This window comes from Netta rufina (assembly GCF_964035555.1).
Source record: "Netta rufina genome assembly, chromosome: 1".
Taxonomy (NCBI): domain Eukaryota; kingdom Metazoa; phylum Chordata; class Aves; order Anseriformes; family Anatidae; genus Netta; species Netta rufina.
This window is the reverse complement of record NC_140123.1, coordinates 169038546-169061424: the sequence shown is the minus strand read 5'-3', so window position 1 is coordinate 169061424 and position 22879 is coordinate 169038546. Positions and strand designations below refer to the sequence as shown.

Genomic DNA, 22879 nt, shown 5'->3' with positions numbered 1-22879 from the left:
GTTATTATCTTCTCTGAAATCTTTCCTTGACGGCTCCTTACGTTTTAAATGGGCTACTTATCCTAGTACTGTAGTTTTGCTAGTCTGGCTGGATGTTACACATTCAGTTTTTAATTCAAAATGAGCAAACCTTGTTACTAAATCCTACCGACTTGATATTGTTTAAATAAAAACTTGATGCTCTTTCACCTAGTCCCGTAACACAGAAGTTGTATTTATTTGTGATAATTATAGTAAGAAAAAAGTTGAATTTGAAAGAAGAAATTATATCTAACATTTATATTGTGTATAATGAAGTCCTTGAGTAAAAAAAAAAAAATATGGAAATTTAAAATGCCTGCTTTTATTATAGATGGAAGTGAAAATGTGACAGGACTGGACCTCTCAGATTTTCCAGCGCTAGCAGACAGAAACAGAAGGGAAGGAAGTGGCAATCCAACTCCATTAATAAACCCTTTAGCTGGAAGGGCTCCCTATGGTAAGGTTATATAATTGAAAACTCTTTGAATGAAATATGTATTTGCTTGTTTCATCTTTTGTGGGTTTTAAGACAATGGGTAGCCTTTTCTAAAATGCCATCTCCAAAGTCTGATTTTTTTTTTGAAATAAACCATCAGGATATCTCTATGACTGGAGATTTCCCTCAGTTTTTTTGGAAGTATTAGTACTTAACTTGTTTTAGATTCACCACCAATAGAGGCTGCTGGGGTTTTCAGTCTGTTTGATAACTCTAAAGCTGCTCAACCTCAAGAAATGTCTTGAGCAATAAGTTGTTTTCTAGTTGCATGCATACAAAACCTGTTGAATTCTGAATAGTATGTTTTAGAAATAATAATTATTAGAGATATTTTTGTAGCAGTTATAAGCATACCATTTACTTTCATTGTTTATTGATAGTACTTGATGTAGCACTGTTCACTGTCACTCTTATGAGAATCAGATTTCGAAAAAAATAGCCTGTAAGCATCAACTATTATCAGTCAGATTCCAAATCTGTGTCTTATATAACTCTTGCTGAACAGCTTAAAAAATAATAAAAGGAAAAACTTAAGGGTGGATACAAATCTTGCTATTTGGGTCTGGAAAAAATTTAGGTAAGTTTAGCATGAAGGACAAAACTTTTTTTTGTTACTGCTTTAGTAGACTTTGACATGCATGTTGCATCAGCTGCTCTGAAAAGTTGCATTTATAACTTATTTTCGTGACACTTGTCAAATTTCCAACTAAAAATACCTAAGTCTTTTCCATCTAAAAAAAGCTAGTGTTTTTAGGAGATAGCTCCAATTTTAATTGGAGAGAAATAATAGATACTGCGTTATCAGGAGAAAGTAGCCTCATGGATTGGGTGTAACCAAGGCCCTCTGCTTAAGATAGCTGTGAGAAACAGCTAAACAAGTTAAACTGAAGTGCTCCTGAACACAGGCAACAGTCACTCCCCAAATAAAGGCTCTAGAAAGTCATACTGAGAGTGGAGAGCTAATATGGCTCGTAGCTTACACACGATTTTCTCTTTCCTCAAGAGAAGCCTCTACTTAGAAAAGTGATGGAAAGTAGGAGAGAGGTCCACGCAGGTGTACTTGGAGCATGGGTCTCGGGTTTAACATTTAGCAGCATTGCTGCATTAAAAAAAAATAATAATAAAAAAAAATAACCACTTGCTCCTCTGCTTACAGCATTTCCCCATTTTGGTGCTACCGTACCTGTTTGCGTGACTGTGTGGTGAACCAGGCAATAAAAGTCTGTCTGAAAAGTTTCCTTCAGCATCTGCTAAGTGCAGGGGATAGGTGTCATGGTAGAAAAAATTAAGACACAGGGATATGAGATGCACTGGACGCTGTCTCCACCAACAAAAAGTGGAGAGTGCTTTTGGTTGTGGTGAAGAAAAAGGTTTGAAACTCTGAGCAGAGGCATAATTCTGTCATGCTTATCTTATTCAAGAAAATAAGCCTTCAAATGCTTTTTACGTAGAAGGAGAAAATGCAATAGAGTTAATTCATTATTCTACTCACCCACTGGAAAAAATCGTAGTAACTCTGGATAAAAAGGGGTTACAGCAGAAACAAAATTAACTCCGTTTTTTCTTGAAGGAGCTTTGACCTTTAACTTAAGAATACTAGACAAAGTCACACATATTGTCAGCTGCTGAACCATTTTAGATCTTACCCATCTATTAAGAGATACTGAAAAATAGGCCCTGGACTTCCCTCTGCCATCGCTTACTCGTCGTGTAGTTTGCAAACAAGTCACTGTATCACTTATCTCAGCAATGAGTATTTGCCCTTGGGTGCCTGGTGTGGGTTTTTTGTTTGTTTGGTTGGTTTGGTTTTGAACTGGCATAGAAAAAATGTTGCTTTTCAGTAGTCAGAATCCATGTTCCAATGTGACTGGCCTACTTTTTTTAAATTAGGGTCAGAGCACTGAGAGTTGCAGGCTAAATGCTTTCAGTTTTCATACTGAAAGTAGGAGTCGGTCTTATGTCACAGGCAAGTATTTCATTGGTGATATGTTCTGTTGCAAGTCAGCTGGGCATCGTCTTCAGAATACCTGCTTCTAAAGAGATTATGCTAGGAAATTCTACATACAATTAGGGGATGGAGGAAAAATGTGCAATCACGAAGGCTGTACATCCTTCCTCCATCAGTAGATTTCCTTAAACACCACTATAATAATGCCTGTAAAGATGGTTTAATTATTTAGAGGTGCAAAATAGGTGCTTTTTGTGGTAAAAGTTTTGGGCTTCGTTCTTAAAGCGGTGAATTTGTCTATGAATTTAACCCAGAGTGTTTCTCAGCTCACACTTAAATAGAGGCTTTAGTCTAATCTGTGTGGATGTTGTAAACGAATATGCTTTGTTTTGTTTTACCCGTTTTCTTTGAAAGTCATTGCTGCTGTACAACGTGCACATAATGAAAATGTGCAGTAAGCAAGATCAACAGCAGAAAATTCTTTTCTTAGCAGTCATTTAATGTTATTCCTGCTTTCATTTTGGTGATAGTTGGAATGGTAACAAAACCAGCAAGTGAGCAGTCCCAGGACTTTTCAATACACAATGAAGATTTTCCAGCATTACCAGGCTCCAGCTACAAAGACCCAACATCAAGTAATGATGACAATAAATCTGTAAGTAAACCATGAAGCTGCTCTTATTTCAAGTGTTTGTACTTTTCGTGATGGCTAAGTTACAAAAGGCACAGTGGAATCTTAGTGGAATTCACAGTGGAAATTTATAAGAGTTTCAAATTTGCTCCCCTAAATTAACGAGAAATCTTAAATAAGCAGGTTTTCATCTGTGGCCATGTAGATAGTATTTCTCAGGAAGATCTTTTGTTCCAACAGTCACTGTAACCTTGCTGTCTTAGCTTCATAAGAGTTCTGTGTATCCTTTTGTATTTGGAGTGGGGCTCGACAGGGAGGAACTTGCAAGAAACTTGTTTTCAATAACTGACGCAAACTTCTTTTAAGTTGAGCAGTTTATAACTTCCTTTTCTACCAATTCCAGCTCATTTTTCACCGTTGAAGCCTCTCATCAGTAGTAGTAATTTATACATTATAACATCTTTTTTCAAAGCTGTCAAATCCTTTAAATGTTAGGTGTTACAATATCTAGTCAAGGTAAAAGTCTTGATGGGAAAATGAACGCACAGGGAACAAGCTCTCTTAATAGAGACCACTGTATTCATGGGTATGTTGTAGACTAGTTGGATACATTATATCTTAAATATTGCTGCAATTACTGTGTTTTTTTCACTATGTACTCTGAAAAATTGGGAATAATTTCTTTTTCTTACAAATGAAAGGTAAATACACTAAAATTTGGGTGGCAGAGAACAGTGTTCTACCGAATTTAACAAAATGTTCTAGTTTACAATTGTTTTATCGTTTATAATTGCAAAAATATGTTAATCAGGGTGCCAAAAGTACCGATAAGTAGATATTATATGCAACTACAAACTCCTGTGAAAACTGAAAAATGTGACTTCAGAAAAGGTGGGGGCCAGGTGGGAAGCCTGGCCCCCAAACTTTGTCACCAGTTTTATGGTATGGAAAACATTCTGATATGCTTAGAGTTGAATACAGTGAGGAAAAAGGGAGTAGATGTGATTATACTGTATTACTGCAGAGTTGTTCTAAAGCACATTAAAGAATAAGAAATCAGGGTTATGGAAAATGCCTTTTGTCAGTATATGAGCTCCTGGAGAGCAGGGAGAGTTTTCTTGCCAGACAGTGTTTACATCTCTTTCTTGATAGTTGCAAAGGTGCCAACTGTATGTTGTTTGCACCTGAAATTGGCTTCAGTTACTGTTTATTGCTACATCGTGGAGTGTAATGGACTGCAGGAGCAAGACTGTCGGAAAAATACATGATGTGATGAGTCCAAAATACTTGCTAACCACAGGCACTTGGGATATCCATTGTGTATTCAAACACAGGTGTAAAATATTTTCTTATCCTTTTATATTGCAAGCTATAGGCTCATTAATAGCCCTTTTTGAATGGGAGGTATATTTTAGGAAGTGTTGAATATTTCATAAGGTTTGTCAGCAGAACACAGGAGTTTCAGCTTTGTTCCATTTTAGTGCCTAATATGTTAGAGTGACCTGATGTTCTACTGTTCAGAGCTCCTGACCAAAAGATACAGTTAACCAGTCTTTCCATTCTGGATTGTTTCCATCATACCAACTCTACCAATTATTTTTAATAGAATTTGAATACATCAGGCAAAACATCATCCAGCACAGATGGGCCCAAGTTTCCTGGAGATAAAAGTTCAACTACGCAAAACAACAACCAGCAGAAAAAAGGGATCCAGGTGTTACCTGACGGTACGTATTGTTCCACTTTGTCCTCTTCAGAGGTTTTGGCAATCCTTTAGAACATCATGTTGATCTCTCCCCTTCTTGAAAGGAGAAAATTAATTTGTTCTTCTTGCCCAGGTCGGGTTACCAACATTCCTCAAGGGATGGTGACGGACCAGTTTGGAATGATTGGCTTGTTAACATTCATCAGGGCAGCAGAGACAGATCCAGGAATGGTACATCTTGCATTAGGAAGTGATTTAACAACACTAGGTCTCAATCTCAACTCTCCTGAGTAAGTTTCTGGTTTTTAGTACTCTCTTCAGTTTTGTTTTTATTATGCTGTCATTCATAATAATAGGCTCACTTAGCTCACATAAGTATCAAACCCACAAGATATTTTGCCAAATGAAATTTGAAAATGTAATGACAGTAAAATAAAACTTTTATAAACAAGAGAATTGTGCTTCAAGGCATACTGAGATCTTGTTTTGCAAGCTTTCAATAAACCTAGTGGCTTTGTTTATTCTCCTAGCTCCTTCAGGACTTTCTTCAAGGAATTGACAACAGTGTATTGTTAATAAATTTCATGTATACATTATTTTTCAAATAATACTATTCCTTGAGGATACCTGCATTTAGATGTCATTAATTTTGGGGTAAATATTAGTACATTTACAGTGTTTACTCTGCACCAAAGATGAAAATGTAGTGTTATAGTTCCAGTCATTCAGTTCACCTAAGTTTAGTCATCCAGGCTTCCTTTAGAGGCAGTGGAGAGAAAAGCAATTGGTGACTGCACGATGGTAAGAGAAATTCTTAAGATAGTAAGGTGAATCACCAGCCTAGGGTGCTTCTTTTTCTCTACCTGTTACAGATGGAACTTAGATGATCAGTTTCGGGAAAAATGCCTGTCTTGGGGACTGCAGTTGTGTGAGATAAATTGAATTTCTGGTACCCTTTCAGCTAAGACTGTGCTGTCATGACTCTTTTAGAGTCTTGAAGAATTTTTTACCTTGCTCTTTGAGGGAGTCTCTGAGGGAGACTATAGGCTGCTGACTTATTTTAATCTATGAAGATAGAAGTGGTAGGAAGCACACCTAGTGTTTACCATATCCTTTGCTAAAATCTTTCCGTATCCTGATTTACTGTGTTAAATTATGTAAATGGATTTTTTCATTTTTTTGGCAAATAAAAAGCAGAACTCAGTCACTTACCTTACCTCCATGGTAGTGCAGCTACAAGCTTTCACTGAGATCATATTTGTGCAATTGCACAAATTGTGGGAGGAAAAAAAAAACAAACAAAACAAGATACTTAGTTGCCTTGGATAAAGAGTTGTGATGTTTTATTTCAGCAGAGATTGTCATTGTATTAGGCTTTTTGGCAGTGTAGTATGTGCATCCTAGGGTTTCTGTATAATATATATATAAACAAAGGCCTAACAGCATACATACACGGTTTGTGTTTCATAAATTTATGCACAGCTGCACCCTGGATATGTGAGTTTAGGGAAGACATGAATGGGGATATCAAGGTGAGAGGGAAGTCACAGGAAAAATGGCTCCTGATCTTTGCTATCTTGAAATTATTGGCGTTGAATTGCATATTTCTTTCTAGAGGTATAACTTTTAACAATGATAATTTCTAGAAAATGTTCTTATGTTAGACATCCTTTGCTTGGTTAACAAATTGTCATTTGAAAAACTAAAAGCTTTACATGTTTTTTGGATTTTTTTCTGCTTTATGACGTACTTCTGATGTTAAAGCCACCTATACCACTTAAACACTTATAAATGTGCTTTTAGAAACACAATTCTAGAATTCTGTATATATTTTTATTTGAATTAACCCCTGTAACTCCTAGTTCTATAAATGTTTTCTGTACAGGTAGGTTAACACTCATTTCAGTTGTTGAAAGAATGGTTATGTATTGCCTGTGCAGTCCTAATTTCTTTGTGAAGAGAAATGCTTTTCATTCCTTAAGACAAATTAATATTCTGCGTGAGCAAAACTGAAAATACAAATGGCAGTACTTCATTTAATTCTTTAGAGATCATGTAGTAATTCACTCATTTTCAGAAGCACTCTAAAATGTTAATCAAATAGGTTGTATGCTGTCCAATACCTCCTTGAAAAATGTTAAATTAGTATAGTTTTATTTATGTCACATAGGGAACGCTGTGCACAGACCCTGCAGTTTTTATTGTATTAAGTGCAGTTGGAGTCTGTAACAATCCTGAATTCTTTACCCTAGGAAATGAGATCTCTAGGGCATGCATGATGTGATGGAGCTGCAGGAAGACTCCTCTTCTTGGGCAGTGCCTCTCTAGGCTTCCTGCAGAATATTTTAGTGATTTTCAACATCTGCAAATTTCGCTCCTTCAAATTCTATAGCACAAGCTTTTGCTAACACGAAGATTAGTTAACCTAGAACAAGATTAACACAGTTTTATCAGTGTAGTTTTTGGCCCATGTAGCTCAGCTGGGAGTTGGTTTTGCTCAGGTAGTTTTGTAGGCTTCAGCTATTTTGTAGCAACTATTAAGCCTTTGACAAGAAGGAAGCAAAGATTTAATAGAGCGTACCATACACAAGTTTCATTTCCACAACATGCAATAATAGCCTGCTGTTGTGGATAAGTGAAAGTACATTGCAGCTGCACGCCAAAAGTGTATTTTACTTGGTCCTTTTTTCAGTCCTTTACCTGTTAATTGGAAAACTCCGTTCCTTGGTACATCAGTCATTGTAGTATAGTTAGCAGATTCATAATATTCTCTTTATTGAACTAATGACTTTAATGACATGTTAGTAAAATCTATTTGAAAGCAAAATATTACGTCTTCATAAATTTATTTTAATATTGTGCATGGGGTTCAGTGCGTTTTTGTGGTCGGAGAAATAAATGAACTGTTCCTGATCAAGTTAAAACACCAGGTAAAAATGGGTCCCTAAAAAGGGCCGGGATCCCTGGCACTGAAGTTGGAATGATAAGTAAGGAATGATAGATTAGGAAGGAAATCTTGGCCCTGTAGATTCCTAAGGAAGTTTAAATGCAACCTTTATTGAAAAATACCATATTAACCATATTAAACCATATTAAAAAAAATGAATAAACATTGCTATTCTAGGAAAATGGGCTGGAAATTTCCCCCTCTCCTTACTTCTCACCCCAGGTGTAGTGATGTTGGTTGTGTGGTATGTTTATTACATTAAAAAAAAAAATAGTAAATTCCTATTTTTCTTTTTCTTCAGAAATCTTTATCCCAAATTTGCATCACCCTGGGCATCATCACCTTGTCGACCTCAAGACATAGGTAAGAGAGAAATGACTATTCAGTTCAATATTAATATTTGCAAATTATATTCATTTACATGTCTTAATAGTTGCATCAATTCCGATTCTCTTTTAGACTTCCATGTTCCATCTGAATACTTAACTAACATTCACATTAGGGATAAGGTGAGTACGTGTGTGTGTGTGTGCATATTTTTTGTTTGTTTATTACCAGTAATTTTCTGAATTTTCTTTCAGATAGGTAATGTTCTTCAAAATCAGTGCATTTTATGGATGTTCTCAATCTTTTTAAGATCAGTGATGCGTTAACCAGTTAATTATATGTATCATGTACCCATTCCACCGTAGAAAAAGAAAGGGAAAATAAAACTGAGAATGGGCATGCTTAGTTAACAAATGCATTATGTTTTTACAACTCTTCCTTTCATGCAAAAAACAAGTTTGTTATAAACCATATACTGTAATAATATTCAGATGCCATATTAAAATGAGACATTTCTTCTTGAGATAAGATCAGAATTGTGAATCAAGATATTCTTACATTTATCTGTTGCTTCCCATGTATATTTGAATAGGAATTTTTGTTAGTTATGTTTTCTTTCAAGTACTGTAGTTCCTTAAGAGGGATTATTGTGAAATATGGTAAGAAATTGTAGTATTGTTACTTAATACAGTGTAAAGTGAGCAAATACATTCAAATGGTTTAAAAAAATAAGAATAAAAAAGTAGATGATGGACACAGGTACAGGGCTAAAATTCTATTTTGCTGATTCATTCTTTCTATTTATTTTCCTACTGTATCCTGTTAGTTGGAAAGGTTAACAAAGTGAAGAAGAAATGATTGTTCTAATAACTGCTACTCTTGCTGTGTTAGATTATTGTTTGCAACACACTTAAGATGGAAGCACATTCTGGATGTATCCTTGTGTTATTTAAGTGGGATAGTAATGTCTTTAAACTTTTATCTATTGTGATTTTTCATCCTCATTTTCTTCAATCTTTTGCAGCTGGCTGCAATAAAACTTGGCCGATATGGAGAAGATCTCCTGTTTTATCTCTATTACATGAATGGAGGAGATGTATTACAGCTATTAGCAGCAGTAGAGCTGTACGTTCAAACTATTTTGTCAGTCTTATTTGATTTAATCTATTGCAGTAATGAAGTAGTACGTGTAATAAAACAGAAGACATGGAAAACAGAAGCTTAGACAATCTAAAACTGGAATTCTTTTTTAAAATACCTCCTCCAACATTGGTTCCATTTTGTACCTTTTTTTATTCGTATAGTGGAAATCAAATGTCTATCTCATACATTTGGTATTCTTATAAAACAACGTGAAAAAGCGGTATGCAGATGCCAGTAGTTGTTAAACATTGAAATTAGCCATCTTTAGCAAAATGAAAACCAATAAGTTAGCATAAAAAGAGTTTGTTGCTTGAACTTCTTGAAGTTTCATGTGTGATTAGGTTGACGTGTAATAATTGTATGGAAGAGGTGTGAGATAGCAGGTATAGTGATATCTTAGAAATATTGTTTTGATTTTAAATGCATTGTATAATTTTGATTTAAACTTTACAAAAAAAAAAATAATTAGTTTATGAGGTCGAATTGAACTAATACTAAATAATATTTTTTCCTTCCTATTGAAAATAAAAGATTTAACCGAGATTGGAGATACCACAAAGAAGAACGAGTATGGATCACCAGGGCACCCGGCATGGAGCCAACAATGAAAACCAATACATACGAGAGGGGAACATATTACTTCTTTGACTGTCTTAACTGGAGGAAAGTAGCTAAGGTACCTCTTTTCCCTTGTGAGGATATTTTAAGTCTCTCAACCATGTATTTTTAGAAGGACAGAAACCCAAGCTCCTCCCAAAAGTCTGTGGTTGTTTTTTTTTAACCTCCTATCATCCTCCTATCGTTTAAGTTCATCATCTTAATTTCTGATGTGTGCAAGAACAAAGATTGCCTAAAACAAATGGCTTGATTGTAGAGAAGGAGGAGCTTCTCTCCATGTCCTGATTTCTTTGGGAAGTACAAGGAGCTAGAACTTGTCATTTTCATTGTAAAATATGTTGAGATTGAAAGCTTTTTTTTTTTTTCCCAACTACAAAATTATAGAATATAAAGGATTACTTGGCATTTTAGAAATTATGCATGCAAATAAATACTTTATTATTTTTCTTTAGAAAATTGGATAGGAAGCTACCATATCACGCTTTGGAAGTAAAAAAAAAAAAAAATAAAAAATAAAAAAAATAGGTGCTTGGTATGGGAGGAGGCTTTTTTGTATATTTGTTTTTCGGATATTGTCTATCCTTGAGCATAACATAGGACTTTGGTGCTCTGTTGTTTGAACGTCCAAGTATTTTGAAATAGATCACTTCTTTTAGGGAGGAGGTGTATTTTTCATGATTGTTTTCTGTATTCTAGGCCAAGAGGCATTAAAAAAACACTAAAGAACAACGGTCTTCTCCCTTTTCCACTTGTGATAATTTGTTTTTTTCTGATCATAAATATTGTCCATAATGTTCACCCTTTACTTGCATTGTATGGAATTGTGCTTGATTTTCTCCACCTTCCCCCAAAGATAATTCTTTTTCAGTATTTTAATATCTTCAAACTTTTAAAGCAATCTTGTACAGTGTCTTTTCCTTGCTGGATCACGATTTCTGTGATTTCTTTACTCCACAAAAGCAAATATTTTTCTAATGAGGATACGTGCCAGAACATTTTTTGAGTTATCAGGAGTATTGTCATTCACTAACCAGACTAAATTAATCTTGAAGCCTTGAAATCATCAGATGGGATTCCTACATGTTGGAACTATGCATTGTGGTTCTGCATGTTCAGGTCTTTTTTTTTTAAATTGAAATCTTTTCACCTGGAGCCTCTCTTCTGCATTGCTCTCTGATAAAGCATTTCGTTCCTGTGATCAAGTTGCATCTACATGCTTTGAGATGATGAAATATTCCATTGAATTGTTTGTGCGTTGGTTGATGTGTTTTCAAACATCAACTTTAAATTGAATGGGTTAGACTTGAGTATTCCTGTTCCATTAAGTGCATTAAATTTCTTCCTACCCAGTATGTTGAAGTTTGCCATCATCTAGAGATTAACTAGGTAGGATCTCTTTTCACCCAATAAATTCTCTTAGTCTGTACAACCCCTTGAGAAATTTACATTTTAATTGTCTCAAACGATGTGGGGAGCTCTTCAATCCATTTGCACATGTGATTTGTTGTCTCTGCTACTTTTCCAGTGGTCATAACAAAGCTAAGATTTCCAAATGGAAGGTTTTAATAGCCCCAGCCTTGCCTATTTAACTTTTTGGGGGTATGTGCAAGGTGATTCCAAGACCTTTAAGCAGACATTGCTCACCTCAAAGGAGAACACAAACAAAAGCAAAATTTTATTTTTTTTTAATTATTTACTTGTTGTTTGGTATACCCTAAGTAAAACTTAGGTTTCCTAAGGCACTGTTTAAAACTATTTTGTTATTACTTTAGATATTCAGAGAGGAAGTAGTTACTTTTTGAAAGAACAGATTGCTTCTTTGGAGTCAACTTAATACGTTCTGTTTATTAAAGAACAGTAAGAGCCTCATGTAGGTACCTATGCAGAGGATCAGATTGAGTTTTTACCATATCTGGAAACAAAAAATTTCTTCTATTAGATGGAAGTGGTGCCCATTGTATAAGGATAGTAACCCCTTAGCGTTGCTTCTTTCTCTACCTGTAGCAAACGTACCGAGCTGCTACTTGATGCTTAAGTGCTGCTTTTGAAGATGGTATTTTCTGTATTTGAATTTGTAAGAGCTGTCCTGAAATTCAGCAGCCAGTGCTTGAGTTGTTCTTTGGCCCTCTACATCCCTTCCTCTGTTAAAAAGTCAAGCTTGCTTCATATAGTAGGCATTCATGGAGGTAGTGGTGACACAGATACACAAAACACTGTTATTCTCTAAATGATTTTGCCCGAGATCTATACAGATTCTCTTCTCTTTATTTTCCATGCTGAAAATAGTTTTCCTAACATTAAAAAGCAACTGACAGCTAGTAAGGGGAGGGATATAATTTTCTAGTCTTTCACCTGCTGCAGTAAGCTAACAGGAAACGTGATTTCTTTCCAATATCCATATCAATTCCAGTATCTTTTCTTCTATGCTTGCACATTTCTCAATATAACAATTGGAAATGGAATGTTATTTTGTATTTTCGATTTTAGTTTGGTGCAAAGTGCACCAGACAAGTTGGGTATTGATCGTAGGAAGCTAGAAGAGGATTTGAGGAAAAATTGGTATGTTGTTACGTGGAAAAAGAATCACTTATTGGAAGTAATTTTGTGAGACTGCCATCTATGATAAGGAAATAAGAACTTCTATAAATGTACGTCAAGTGTGTTCTTGGCTTTCTATGGTAATGATGATACCTCTGATAATATTTTCTCGAATTGACATTTCCTAAGAGGAATAATACAAGAAGAGCGGCAATATTTGATGACCTTTAAAGCGAGGGGAAATATGGCCAAGTAATTTTTTCTAACAAACACAGGAGTTATTAATGTTTCAGGAAATTAAAAATATGAGAAGATGGGAAAAAAGAGAATTCTGATAAATTGCAGTTTTTTACTGTAACAGCTATATTATTAGTGAGTACTGGGAATATTCGTTCCTTAGAAGGCCATAACAGTGACTGCTCTTTTAGTGGTTTAATTAGTGCTCTTTTGAAGCAGTCGGTCAAGAATTATTTCTGGTAAATTACTCTCTCTTATTTATATGTGCAAATTAAATTATTTTTCAAGGTGCTTTATCAATTCATCTGCTGTTTAATGTATGTGCTCAAATATAGGGCAACAGATTTTAATGTCTTATGCTTTGCAGAAGCTACATTGTGCAATTATTAGCCTACGTATTTATCTACAAATTAATAACATTTAATTTTTAAAGTTATACTGCATTATAATTGATACAGTGACATGTAACTGTTTACTTTGGATAATATTACTAAATCTTACAGCTAAGTTTGTAAAATGCAAAAAAAACATAGTTTAGCAGATTGGGAAAACCAATCTAGATATTGTCAAAACAAAGCCCAATAAGGTAGACTGCATAACTTCTTTCAAGAAAACATTTTTTTTATATTAAAGAATAGGCTTTGTTTTCTATTCCTAGTTCTATTCGATTTCCTAAAAGAAGGAAATGCAGCAAAATAGCTGAGTAATGAGACAGTTCCTAAACTGTTAGGTTTTAATTAATTCCACGTTGATACGTGGTTTTACATGTGAATGACAATTAACTTCAAATTCACCTTAAATGCCAAACAAAACCCAGGAAAATGCTGACTACAGATATGTCTCTGTATATGGTTTTTCATCCTAGGGCATGTGGAAAGTACAATATGGTTAAAGACACTTTGATTTTTCACTGAGGATTTGGCTTTGTAGTTTGCTGCTGTTGAGGAGACATGAAAGACACTCAAATGAGAGAGGAAGGGAAGTGGATATGAGACCAAAAATGCCTTCTACAATTGCACATTTACTGAAATCCTGATTTAAATTGTCTGCAGTATGAACTGTCTGGAAGTTCTCCTTTGAAAAGTAAGGAGAATTAATCCTGGTTAAAGGGAAAAAAATCTAAAACCTTCTACTCTGGTTTTGTATTTATAACGCGTGGAGTTCTTTATGGGAGAGAAGATTAAATTTCCAAGTGTTTATTTGCTTGTAAGGGTTGCTGCCTGTATTAAATTACTTTCTATCATTTTAAGATCAATATTAATTTACATACTTTTATAATTGCTAGAAAGTTAAATTTGTTCTTCTAATAGAAATGTGCCATAGCATTTTAATTCAGTCCCTAATTTAACCTTGGGTCTTTGCATCCACCCTTAATCCAGTAGAAATGCTGCTTTTCTGGTCCCATTTTGAAATGTCAACAATCTCCTTTGATGGATTTACACCGTCCAGAATATTTTGTCTGGACACTCGGACACTTCCTATTCAGCAAACTTTGTTTTGATTTACTCTATTAATGCTATGGGTCACCTTAACCAATTCTCTTTTATTTTTAGTATTCTATTATTGTTTGTATATGTGCAGGCTGATGTAACTTTGCCATCAAAATAAGTTCTCAGAGTGACACGAGAAGTGATTGATTTCATTGCGCAGAACAATTTCTTATTTAGTGTTGCACATGTGCTCGAAGTTTCCACACGCACTTACTAGTCATTATTCTTGGTTAATAAAAGGTATTTAATTTTTAATAATTACTTCCATGTGGAAAATAAAACAATTTAGCAAATGTTTGTCCATGGATAAGTGGCATTTCTACACCTTATTTGTATCTGTTTATATACAAAAATATCAGTGCTGCTGTTCACATCCTAAACTATAGTGGCCCCTGGAATCAAAAGTAAAGCATAAAATACATGTAATATAAGTATTTTTCTATATGTAATAAATAATTACCTTTTAGTTTTCAACAAATTTTGGTGAATGAGTTCTTTTTTTTGGTATTCTCAGATATAACTTTAGGTATTCTTAAACACTGCTGGATATTGGGCTTCAGCACTGCTGATGCAGGGATACAAATGAAAAAGGCTCTTTTAAGCCTTTTACTTTAAAAATCAATGGCAGTTTGAAGTATCAACTCATACTTCTAAAGCAACTTTAGTAGGAAATCCTATTCCTTCTTCTAAATGAAGGGTTTTCTGTTTGTGGCACACAAAGCACTGCTCAAGCTACCGAGCATTTCCTTCAGACACACACCTCACGCAGAGCAGCTACTGCCAACAGTGGCATGCAACCCCAGTAAGTTTGGAAATCCCCTTTTTTAGGTAATTGGTACTGTCTTACCAGTTTAAGTAGCTGTTTTCCATGTGTAATTTCAAGGGTGTTTCAGAGTCTGTGAAGGTTCGGGTAACCGATGTAAGCTGTTATCATTAACCCTTTCTTTTGTTTACAATTCTGATAAAGAAGCAATTCCCCAACAGCTGACAGTAGATTGCTAGTAATCCGCAGACCCTTCCATGGTTATGTGCACAATGAAAGCTTTGAAGCCAGGAATGGGAGAGAAGTTTGCGAGGTATTTTTCGATTATATAAATTATATCAGATTTACTGAAGACTCACCCAACATAAACCAGCTTAATACCTGCATAGATTTGTACGCCTTGATCTTGCCTCTGACAAAAGGAGAGAGCAGGCATTTCTTCAGCACCAGCACATGGGTATGGATTTGCACAAGAGGAGAACACACACCAGCAGATACATGGTCTTAATCAGGAATGCCAAAAGCAATTGACCTGTATCTGTAACTTAAAGGCTACACAGGGCATAATGCAAAAAATAAGGAAAGAAAAAAACCCGTCTGGAGCAGACAGCAGAGAAGCAAGAACAAGGTAGACATGCAACGCTTCAGTGCAGATGGCTGTAACCTCACATAGGCTTTGCTAGGATTTTCCAGGTTTAGGTACAGTATTCTCTGGGGAGTACAGACAGTGATTTCGTAGCATTTTTCCCTGATTTATTTCATTACCATGGTCAATGTACCTTCTGTGCTAGATAGACCTTGTTTTTGCAAGAGAGATCTGGGAGCTGGATTTCCTAGATGTTAATTCTGATCTTGCACTGACTTTTTCCTTAGTTTGTCTACCTGCAAAAACTACAATACTTTAGAACACTCCCTCAAGTGATTAAATAGTGTAGTAATCTGTTCGGTACTCTTAGTGTTTCTACTGGTGCATAAAAAGAGTGGGATAAGTTTTCTCTGTAGATACAGGTGATGATCTGCTGAGGTTCACCAGGCAGTTAGACAGAATAAATGACTGTGTGTGCCCAAGGTATAGCTGCTGTTGAATTAACAGGAAGTAGCCTTAAAGAAAATTGTGCAACTTCCACTTACTCTGCTTCTTGAATGAAGATAAAATGGGGAGGAGACACAGTTAAGCTGCTGAAAGGATCTGAAAATGTAAGATTTCAGTAAGTCCTTGTACATTTTTGCACGTATGAAGTAACGAGCACCACATGTCAAAGCATACTGATTAGGGTTGTGGGCACAAATTAAGGTCACAGAGGGGAATTTTTTTTTTTTTTTTTTTCAGTGTAGTCATCAGGGGGCATTTAGACACCAGGGCTGGCTACAGCCTGATTTGTAGTAACTGCTGTAGTCTGATTAAAAACTCCTGCTAGATCACTGAGAGATTTTATAATTACACAATGCGGACACCCTCGGACAAAAGTCAGGTGATTGTGCCAGTGAGACACTAAAGCTACTTATTTATGCATCAGTAGCTTGTGTGGCATCTGAACACATAGGGAAAGGTTTCTATTTGATATGGTTGTTTATAAAACACCAGGTGAATGTCTCATGAAATTGTGATAGAATAGCAAGGAACTCAGCAAGTGCAGGAGGGTTGGCTAAGTCTGAGGCTTAATTTTGAGTACGAAACGTGGTGGAATATTTTGTTCAACTCTGGCTTAAGTAGGTTTCAGAAGTTTGTCCCTAGCACTTTAGGTCATGTTTCCCAACGTTGTATCTAGCTAGTTTAACTTACGCTTGGGCCTGGTAGCGTTCCACAAAATATCTCAAAACTTCAGATTATCCAAAGTAAGACTCCTTCTGTCTTTCAACATTTCAGACGTACACTTTTATTCATAATTCAGCTCATGCAATGATTGTATGTATGTGTTTTATGAGTATACATGTCTATATGTGTGGTTGTTTGTGATCATACCAAAGGCTCCGAGAGTAATGTATTGTTTCATTTTTAAAAGGAGAGAAAGAGCCCATACGTTGCAGGTGTGATTGCTCAGGATGTTAAAGTTCTTCTAATTAAAATGTAGAATCCCAGATAGAGAAATCATGAGTTTTTTGCCTTAAGGTAGATGAAGACTTGATCTCTTCTGTATTTGTGCTGTTCAAGCATGGCTTGTAGCAAACAGCTTTTTACAGTTAAATGATGTGTTGTTTTATTTGGCTTTGTCTTTTTTTTTTTTTCTTTTTTCTTTTTAATTGTAGGAGTTCCATCTGGAATATGACAAATTAGAAGAAAGGCCTCATCTGCCATCAACCTTCAACTACAACCCTGCTCAGCAAGCCTTCTAAAGACTTCCCTTTTCTTGGGGTATGGCTGTCTCAGCACAATACTCAACATAACTGCAGAACTGATGTGGCTCAGGCATCCTGGTTTTAATTCCTTGAGGATCTGGCAATTGGCTCATGCGAAGGGTCACCATTTGAGGTCCTGCCTTACTAATTATGTGCTGCCCAACAACTAAATTTGTAATTGTTTTTCTTTAGTTTGAGCAGGGTCTGAATTTTTGTTTTTGTTTTATTTTTTTGCCAGCAGACAAGCTTGGGTCTGTAAAGACAAGCGAGTACACTGACAAAAGTTTACCACTTAGTTTTCCAAAATGTAAAAAGGAGGAAAAAAAAAAAGAAAAAAGACAAAAAAAAAGAAAAAAGACAAAAAATTAGACAACAAAATTTGCATTGTTCATTGTAGCACTATTGGTAATAAAAATGTTTGTGCATTTTTATGTGAAGATCCTTCTCGTATTTCATTTGGAAAGATGAGCAAGGTTTGCTTCCTTCATTTTACTTCCCCTTCTGTTTTTGAAAGGCAGTTTTCGCCAAGCTTAATGCAAGAATATCTGACTGTTTAGAAGAAAGATATTGCCACAATCTCTGGTTAGTTTCCAGAGTTGTGTATTACTGAGCTTCATCTTTCCAGAATGAGCAAAACACTGTCCAGTCTTTGTTACGATTTTGTAATAAATGTGTACATTTTTTTTAAATTTTTGGACATCACATGAATAAAGGTATGTATGTACGAATGTGTATATATTATATATATGACATCTATTTTGGAAAATGTTTGCCCTGCTGTACCTCATTTTTAGGAGGTGTGCATGGATGCAATATATGAAAACGGGACATTCTGGAACTGCTGGTCAGGGGACTACTTTGTCGCCCTGTGCACTAAAGGGCCAGATTTTCAGCAGCCAAGGACATCCATACCCAAGTGAATGTGATGGGACTTAAGTGAACTGAGACAATTCACTCTGGCTGTTTGAACAGCAGCGTTTCATAGGAAGAGAAAAAAAAAAAAAAGATCAATCTTGTATTTTCTGACCACATAAAGGCTTCTTCTCTTTGTAATAAAGTAGAAAAGCTCTCCTCACTGCAGTGTTGACTTTGATTTGAGATTGTGAAATTATTTCTTCAACAATGAAAAATGGAAAAAAAATTGAAGTATTAAAACTATCAAGCTGTACAGTGGTTAAGGCACTTGTTGAAGAGTCTTTTTGCTGCTGACAAGTAATTTTATGAGAGAAATTTACGTTTTTTTTTCTGCAGTAGGCTGTAACGTTTGGTCATCTTGGTTTGAAATCCTCAGAAAACAAACAAGCAAAACACATCATTTGTCATTTGTACAATGGGGGGGTTGATGACATTTCATATTATTAAAAAGATGCTTCAAGAACTCATCACAGAAGGAAAGCTTGGAAGAAGCTTGGTTTAGAGCTGATCATACCTTACTTCTGATCTGCTACTTTCCCACTTTAGATACACATTTCATTAGATGATCACTAGTACTTGAACTTCCAGACTTGAACAAACATGAATATGCACTGTTTGTGGAAAAAGCACAATTCTTCTTTAGAGTGGAAGAAGAAAAACCTGAACCATTTGGATAGTTTTCTTTCTCCTGATGTGATTGATATTTCTCCTTAAGTTGCCTCTGGTAGTGCAAACTGTTTCAAAATACCTGAAGTTACCATACAAGAAAAAAAAAAAAGTCATTAATTTTTTGAATTATTCTTCTTTCTAGGTTTTAACCTATTTTTCTGTGTAGTGCAAAATAAAAAATAGCTTCATGGAATTTATTGAACTGTGAACATCTGAAATTGACCGTTCAGATGTGTAGCAATTTTAAATGCTACACTTCTATGTGTAATTCAAGATGATAGACATAAAAATGCCAATGATCATCTTTTTATTTAACTGAACTGCTTCTTCAACTTGAAATAAGGGATGTTTACAATCCAGATGATGTTTAACACAGCTGAAAACATAGCAGCTTTTTCATCTCTCGGAGCGGATACGAATATGTATGCATGTATTTGCCTACTCAAGCATACAGTTCTAAATTTTAAAAAGGATATTCTTTAAAAGTGTCTTGCTCATCACTCCATGATAAACGCTTTTTTTTTAAATTTATTATTTTTTACTGCCAGAGGTTTTCTGTGACCTTAGCATTTTTGAAAGCTTCTGGAAATAATGTATACTGCTTCAAATCACTTATTTTTTTTTTCTTACGATTTTTGGTTTGTTTTCTCCACAGAGCTAGTCTCGTGGAATTTAATGCCAGATGTGATAAGGGGGCCAAGGCGAATTACATTAAAAATATCTCGTTAGCTAAATATCTTTGATACTTCAAAACCAAGCTGAAATTGAGACAGAAGTTTTTCAGCAGGTTACTGCAGTGATATAGTCACATTCAACTGTCCCGTGCTTCAGACATGTGAGATGTGGGATTCAACTGTTAGCAAGGAACTGGTGATCTGCTCTTCCCAGGGGAAACGCAAGCCATCCCTCACCTGTATTTTGTGTCATTAAATACACAGAAACTGTAAAATCAGATCTAATTTCATGTTACCTGAAGCAGGTATAACAGTTTTAGATATAAAAGAAGGTATCAAATTAGAGGCACTTGGTAGCCTGATACCACATCAATGAATCAAAATGAAAAACCCTATGCTGCCTCCCTCCCCCCCCCCTTTTTTTTTTTTCTGAAAGGAAGAAAAAACTCATTTACACATGGCAAATGGGTGTCTGAACTGAACCGGAGATTTTTAATACTGACAGCTACCGTCTGAGGCTTTTGTTACGTCTTTTTCACTATTGCTATGAATAATGGCAGAGAATAGAATTCTACTTTAAAAATACATTTACTTGTGTTTCCCCCCATAATTAAAATGTTGTGCAAGGTAAGTTCTGAGTAATAAAATCAGCATTCTTGGAAACAACGAAAAGACAACTAGAAGCACTACTGGCCCGTGGAACAGACACACTCGCTTCATCTCTTCTTAGTGCACGTTGTTTATAAGTATTTCTTGAATCACTAAACAGCTGCTTTTCTTTTAGAAGTCCGCTCCCCTTAATTTCCAGGGCTAAAATGGTTTTTACCCACTTGAGTATCACCAGTATTGCAGAGAGCACCGATAGCTTCTATTTTCACAGCTGTTACTCAACCCACCCTGCTTGTGAGTCCACCTAATTGCCAGGGCATCCCGGAGGAAGGAGGTAAGGACAAGCCACCTTAGTGTTCAAAAAGAACCAAGAAAACACTCAGGCCTTAGTGCCTGGTGCCATGCACACTTAAATACCTTCAGGTGCTTTATTAGTCTAAATGAATACCCTAGTGGGAATCCTGTAGATGCTCACGTTGTTGATCTATTTTGCATGTGACTATGAGCTCTGTTACTTAAAGTTTGTAAATCCTCTCTACCTAAGCCAGTATTTTTTGTACTTTTTTTTTCCATTTTAGTTTCCGTGGGGCGAAAAAAAAAAAAGTTTGAGAAACTGCACAAAATACACGTGTATTGTGGTCAGACATGAAATTGGTTTCTGAGAATGCTTGCAGTGTGCTGGCAGGCTCTTTCTGTTACCTATAAAGAAACCAGAAGCCACCTTTGGATCGGCTGTGTGGCAGCCAGCTCGATCCTGCACAGTGCATAGGTGGCAACAGCTCTTGAAGAAGGGTATTCAGTTTCTAAATAACATCGTTTTAAAGATATGGGTATATATCATCTAGAAGGAAAATAATTAAATAAATAACTCCCGTAATTTCTGATTGAAAGTATTTCCATGGCTGGACATTGATTGAAATAAAGGAGAATTTGCTTGCTCCTCTTTGCCACACTCAGAAGAGCTTCCAAAGGCACAGCTGGGATGCTGAATGTGAGGTAGCTGGGCAGTGCTTTTGTTTTAAGATGCTAACTATAACAATTGCTTCTACTAAACCAAGGTGTCTAAATGTGCTTACATTTCAGATATGATACCCTTTCATGTTTCTCAAAACTTGCTGCTGCCTAAAAATTACACTAGTGGAATTTGACTGTTGGTGAAGCATGCCGGTTGGGTTGAGCAGCTCATCTGGGTGGCTGGCTGGCTGGCTGATGCTTTCGTTTTCACAGAGTGCCAGGGTTAACATGCTGTTTACATGCCTCCACCCCCTCAGTAAACATGCACGCTCTCATTTCTGCAGATCTGAGTGCTTTTGGTGCATTTGAAAGGCCAGAGGAAATGCAGGTAGATGCATTGTTTTCTAGCTGTGGTTTGAATGACTTTGGTCGCTTACCTCTCCAAACCAGGCTATTGGGGTTGAAGTTTACGTTTTGAAACCAGTGTTAAAACCCACTGAGCAGTGGTTTTGAACATTACAGACTCAAGCCACTTCAGGGTTAGCAGTGCTGACTGTTCTTGGATCTTATTTTCCTAGGCTCTGGTTTATCTTTTGCAGTTCATGCTGCCTTGCCAGTATAAACGTGACAGTGTTGTGTGTAGGTTTGTGTCACAATTTTCTGCAAGAAGACTTCTTTCGACCACCTCTGGTTTAAATAAACAGATGACTCTGCACCTCGCTTCTGTACAGCAATAAACTGGCCGATTTTCACAGTTATCTGCAACATCCTGCATCGCCTGCAAAACGATCCTGATAAGGAGCACAGGGAAGCATCCTGGAGCTGCTCTGTCTGATGCAGACCTTGCTGAAAATTTTTGGAAGCCCTTCAGTTTTTCTCCACAGCTCTTTTTTTCGGATAAAGGTTTTTTTCCCCCGCCCCAGGATGTGTTTCTACCAGCCAGCTGTCATCTTCCTCCCTTTGAAGTCCGCTTTACTTCCTGCTGAGTGTCACGGTGGTGCTTTCGAAAAGGCGTTTTGTTGTTGTGTTTATACACATCGTGGCTGTTCAGAAAAGCAGCCTGCTACTGGCACTGTGATGGAGGAAGGCTGCAAGAGCTCCCTGACGGACATCACCGGCACCACCACCACCAGGCTTCCACACGGACACACCTCACAGAGCTCTTCCCCATCCACTGTCCTTGTCGGCGTGTATTCACACATCAGGAGAACCTCCCACAAAGATGGGTGTGGAGAACCTGCCCCATCTCTCCTTCGTGCTGGATGGATGGTGCTGGTTAACGTGGGCTGCCACTGGGGCAGGTTGGCGGTGGGCCTTCTGCTGCCGAGGGAGGCTCACACGGCTCCTCAGGTCCCACACGTGCCCAAGATGGAGGCGTCCCCGCCGTGTGCCTCACAAGCTGGCCTGTAGTTGCGTGTGGGCCCTTCGCTAATGGCGATAGGTAAGCCGGCATGCTGGTCGTAGGACAAGGACAGGCTGACAGCGAGCAGGCAGCAACCGGCCTGGCCTGCCTGAAGGTGGCTGTGGAGGTGCTCATCCTTCAGCAAGGTTGCTGGGCTTCAGCTCAGAAGTCTCCTGAAAGTCACCTTTTCCAAGCGCCGCGTGCTTCAGTGTTTGCTGCAGAACCGGCCTTTTCCTGACGTTGGGCACCGTCACACAGATGTCAGCCTTCCTGCTGAATTTCTAAGACCAGGCTGCTCCTAGCCCAAGCTGCGGGTACCCAGCCTTGCGCTCCTCCAAACCGGGTGCTAATGGTCCGCTGCTCCTCCAACTGACCCGAAAAGACTTGTCCTGAGTTAGTTATCAGTGCAGGACTGTGAAAATATAGGTAAAACAGCCCCGCTGTCTCCTCAGATC

At 36.9% G+C, this 22879-nt stretch overlaps 1 protein-coding gene across 2 annotated transcripts in view; it reads left to right on the top strand.

Annotated features, from left to right (window-relative positions):
* CNOT2 (CCR4-NOT transcription complex subunit 2) overlaps positions 1 to 18276 on the top strand; it is an 85179-nt gene extending 66903 nt beyond the window's left edge. For both annotated transcript variants that reach the window (XM_084305415.1, XM_084305414.1), the window contains 9 exons: positions 353 to 478; positions 2996 to 3120; positions 4703 to 4823; positions 4935 to 5091; positions 8050 to 8111; positions 8208 to 8257; positions 9100 to 9200; positions 9750 to 9894; positions 17112 to 18276. In XM_084305415.1, coding sequence (XP_084161541.1) covers positions 353 to 478; positions 2996 to 3120; positions 4703 to 4823; positions 4935 to 5091; positions 8050 to 8111; positions 8208 to 8257; positions 9100 to 9200; positions 9750 to 9894; positions 17112 to 17198 — 974 coding nt within the window. In that variant the 3' untranslated portion in view covers positions 17199 to 18276. The remainder of the gene's footprint in view (positions 1 to 352; positions 479 to 2995; positions 3121 to 4702; positions 4824 to 4934; positions 5092 to 8049; positions 8112 to 8207; positions 8258 to 9099; positions 9201 to 9749; positions 9895 to 17111) is intronic.
* Positions 18277 to 22879: the final 4603 nt, after the last annotated feature.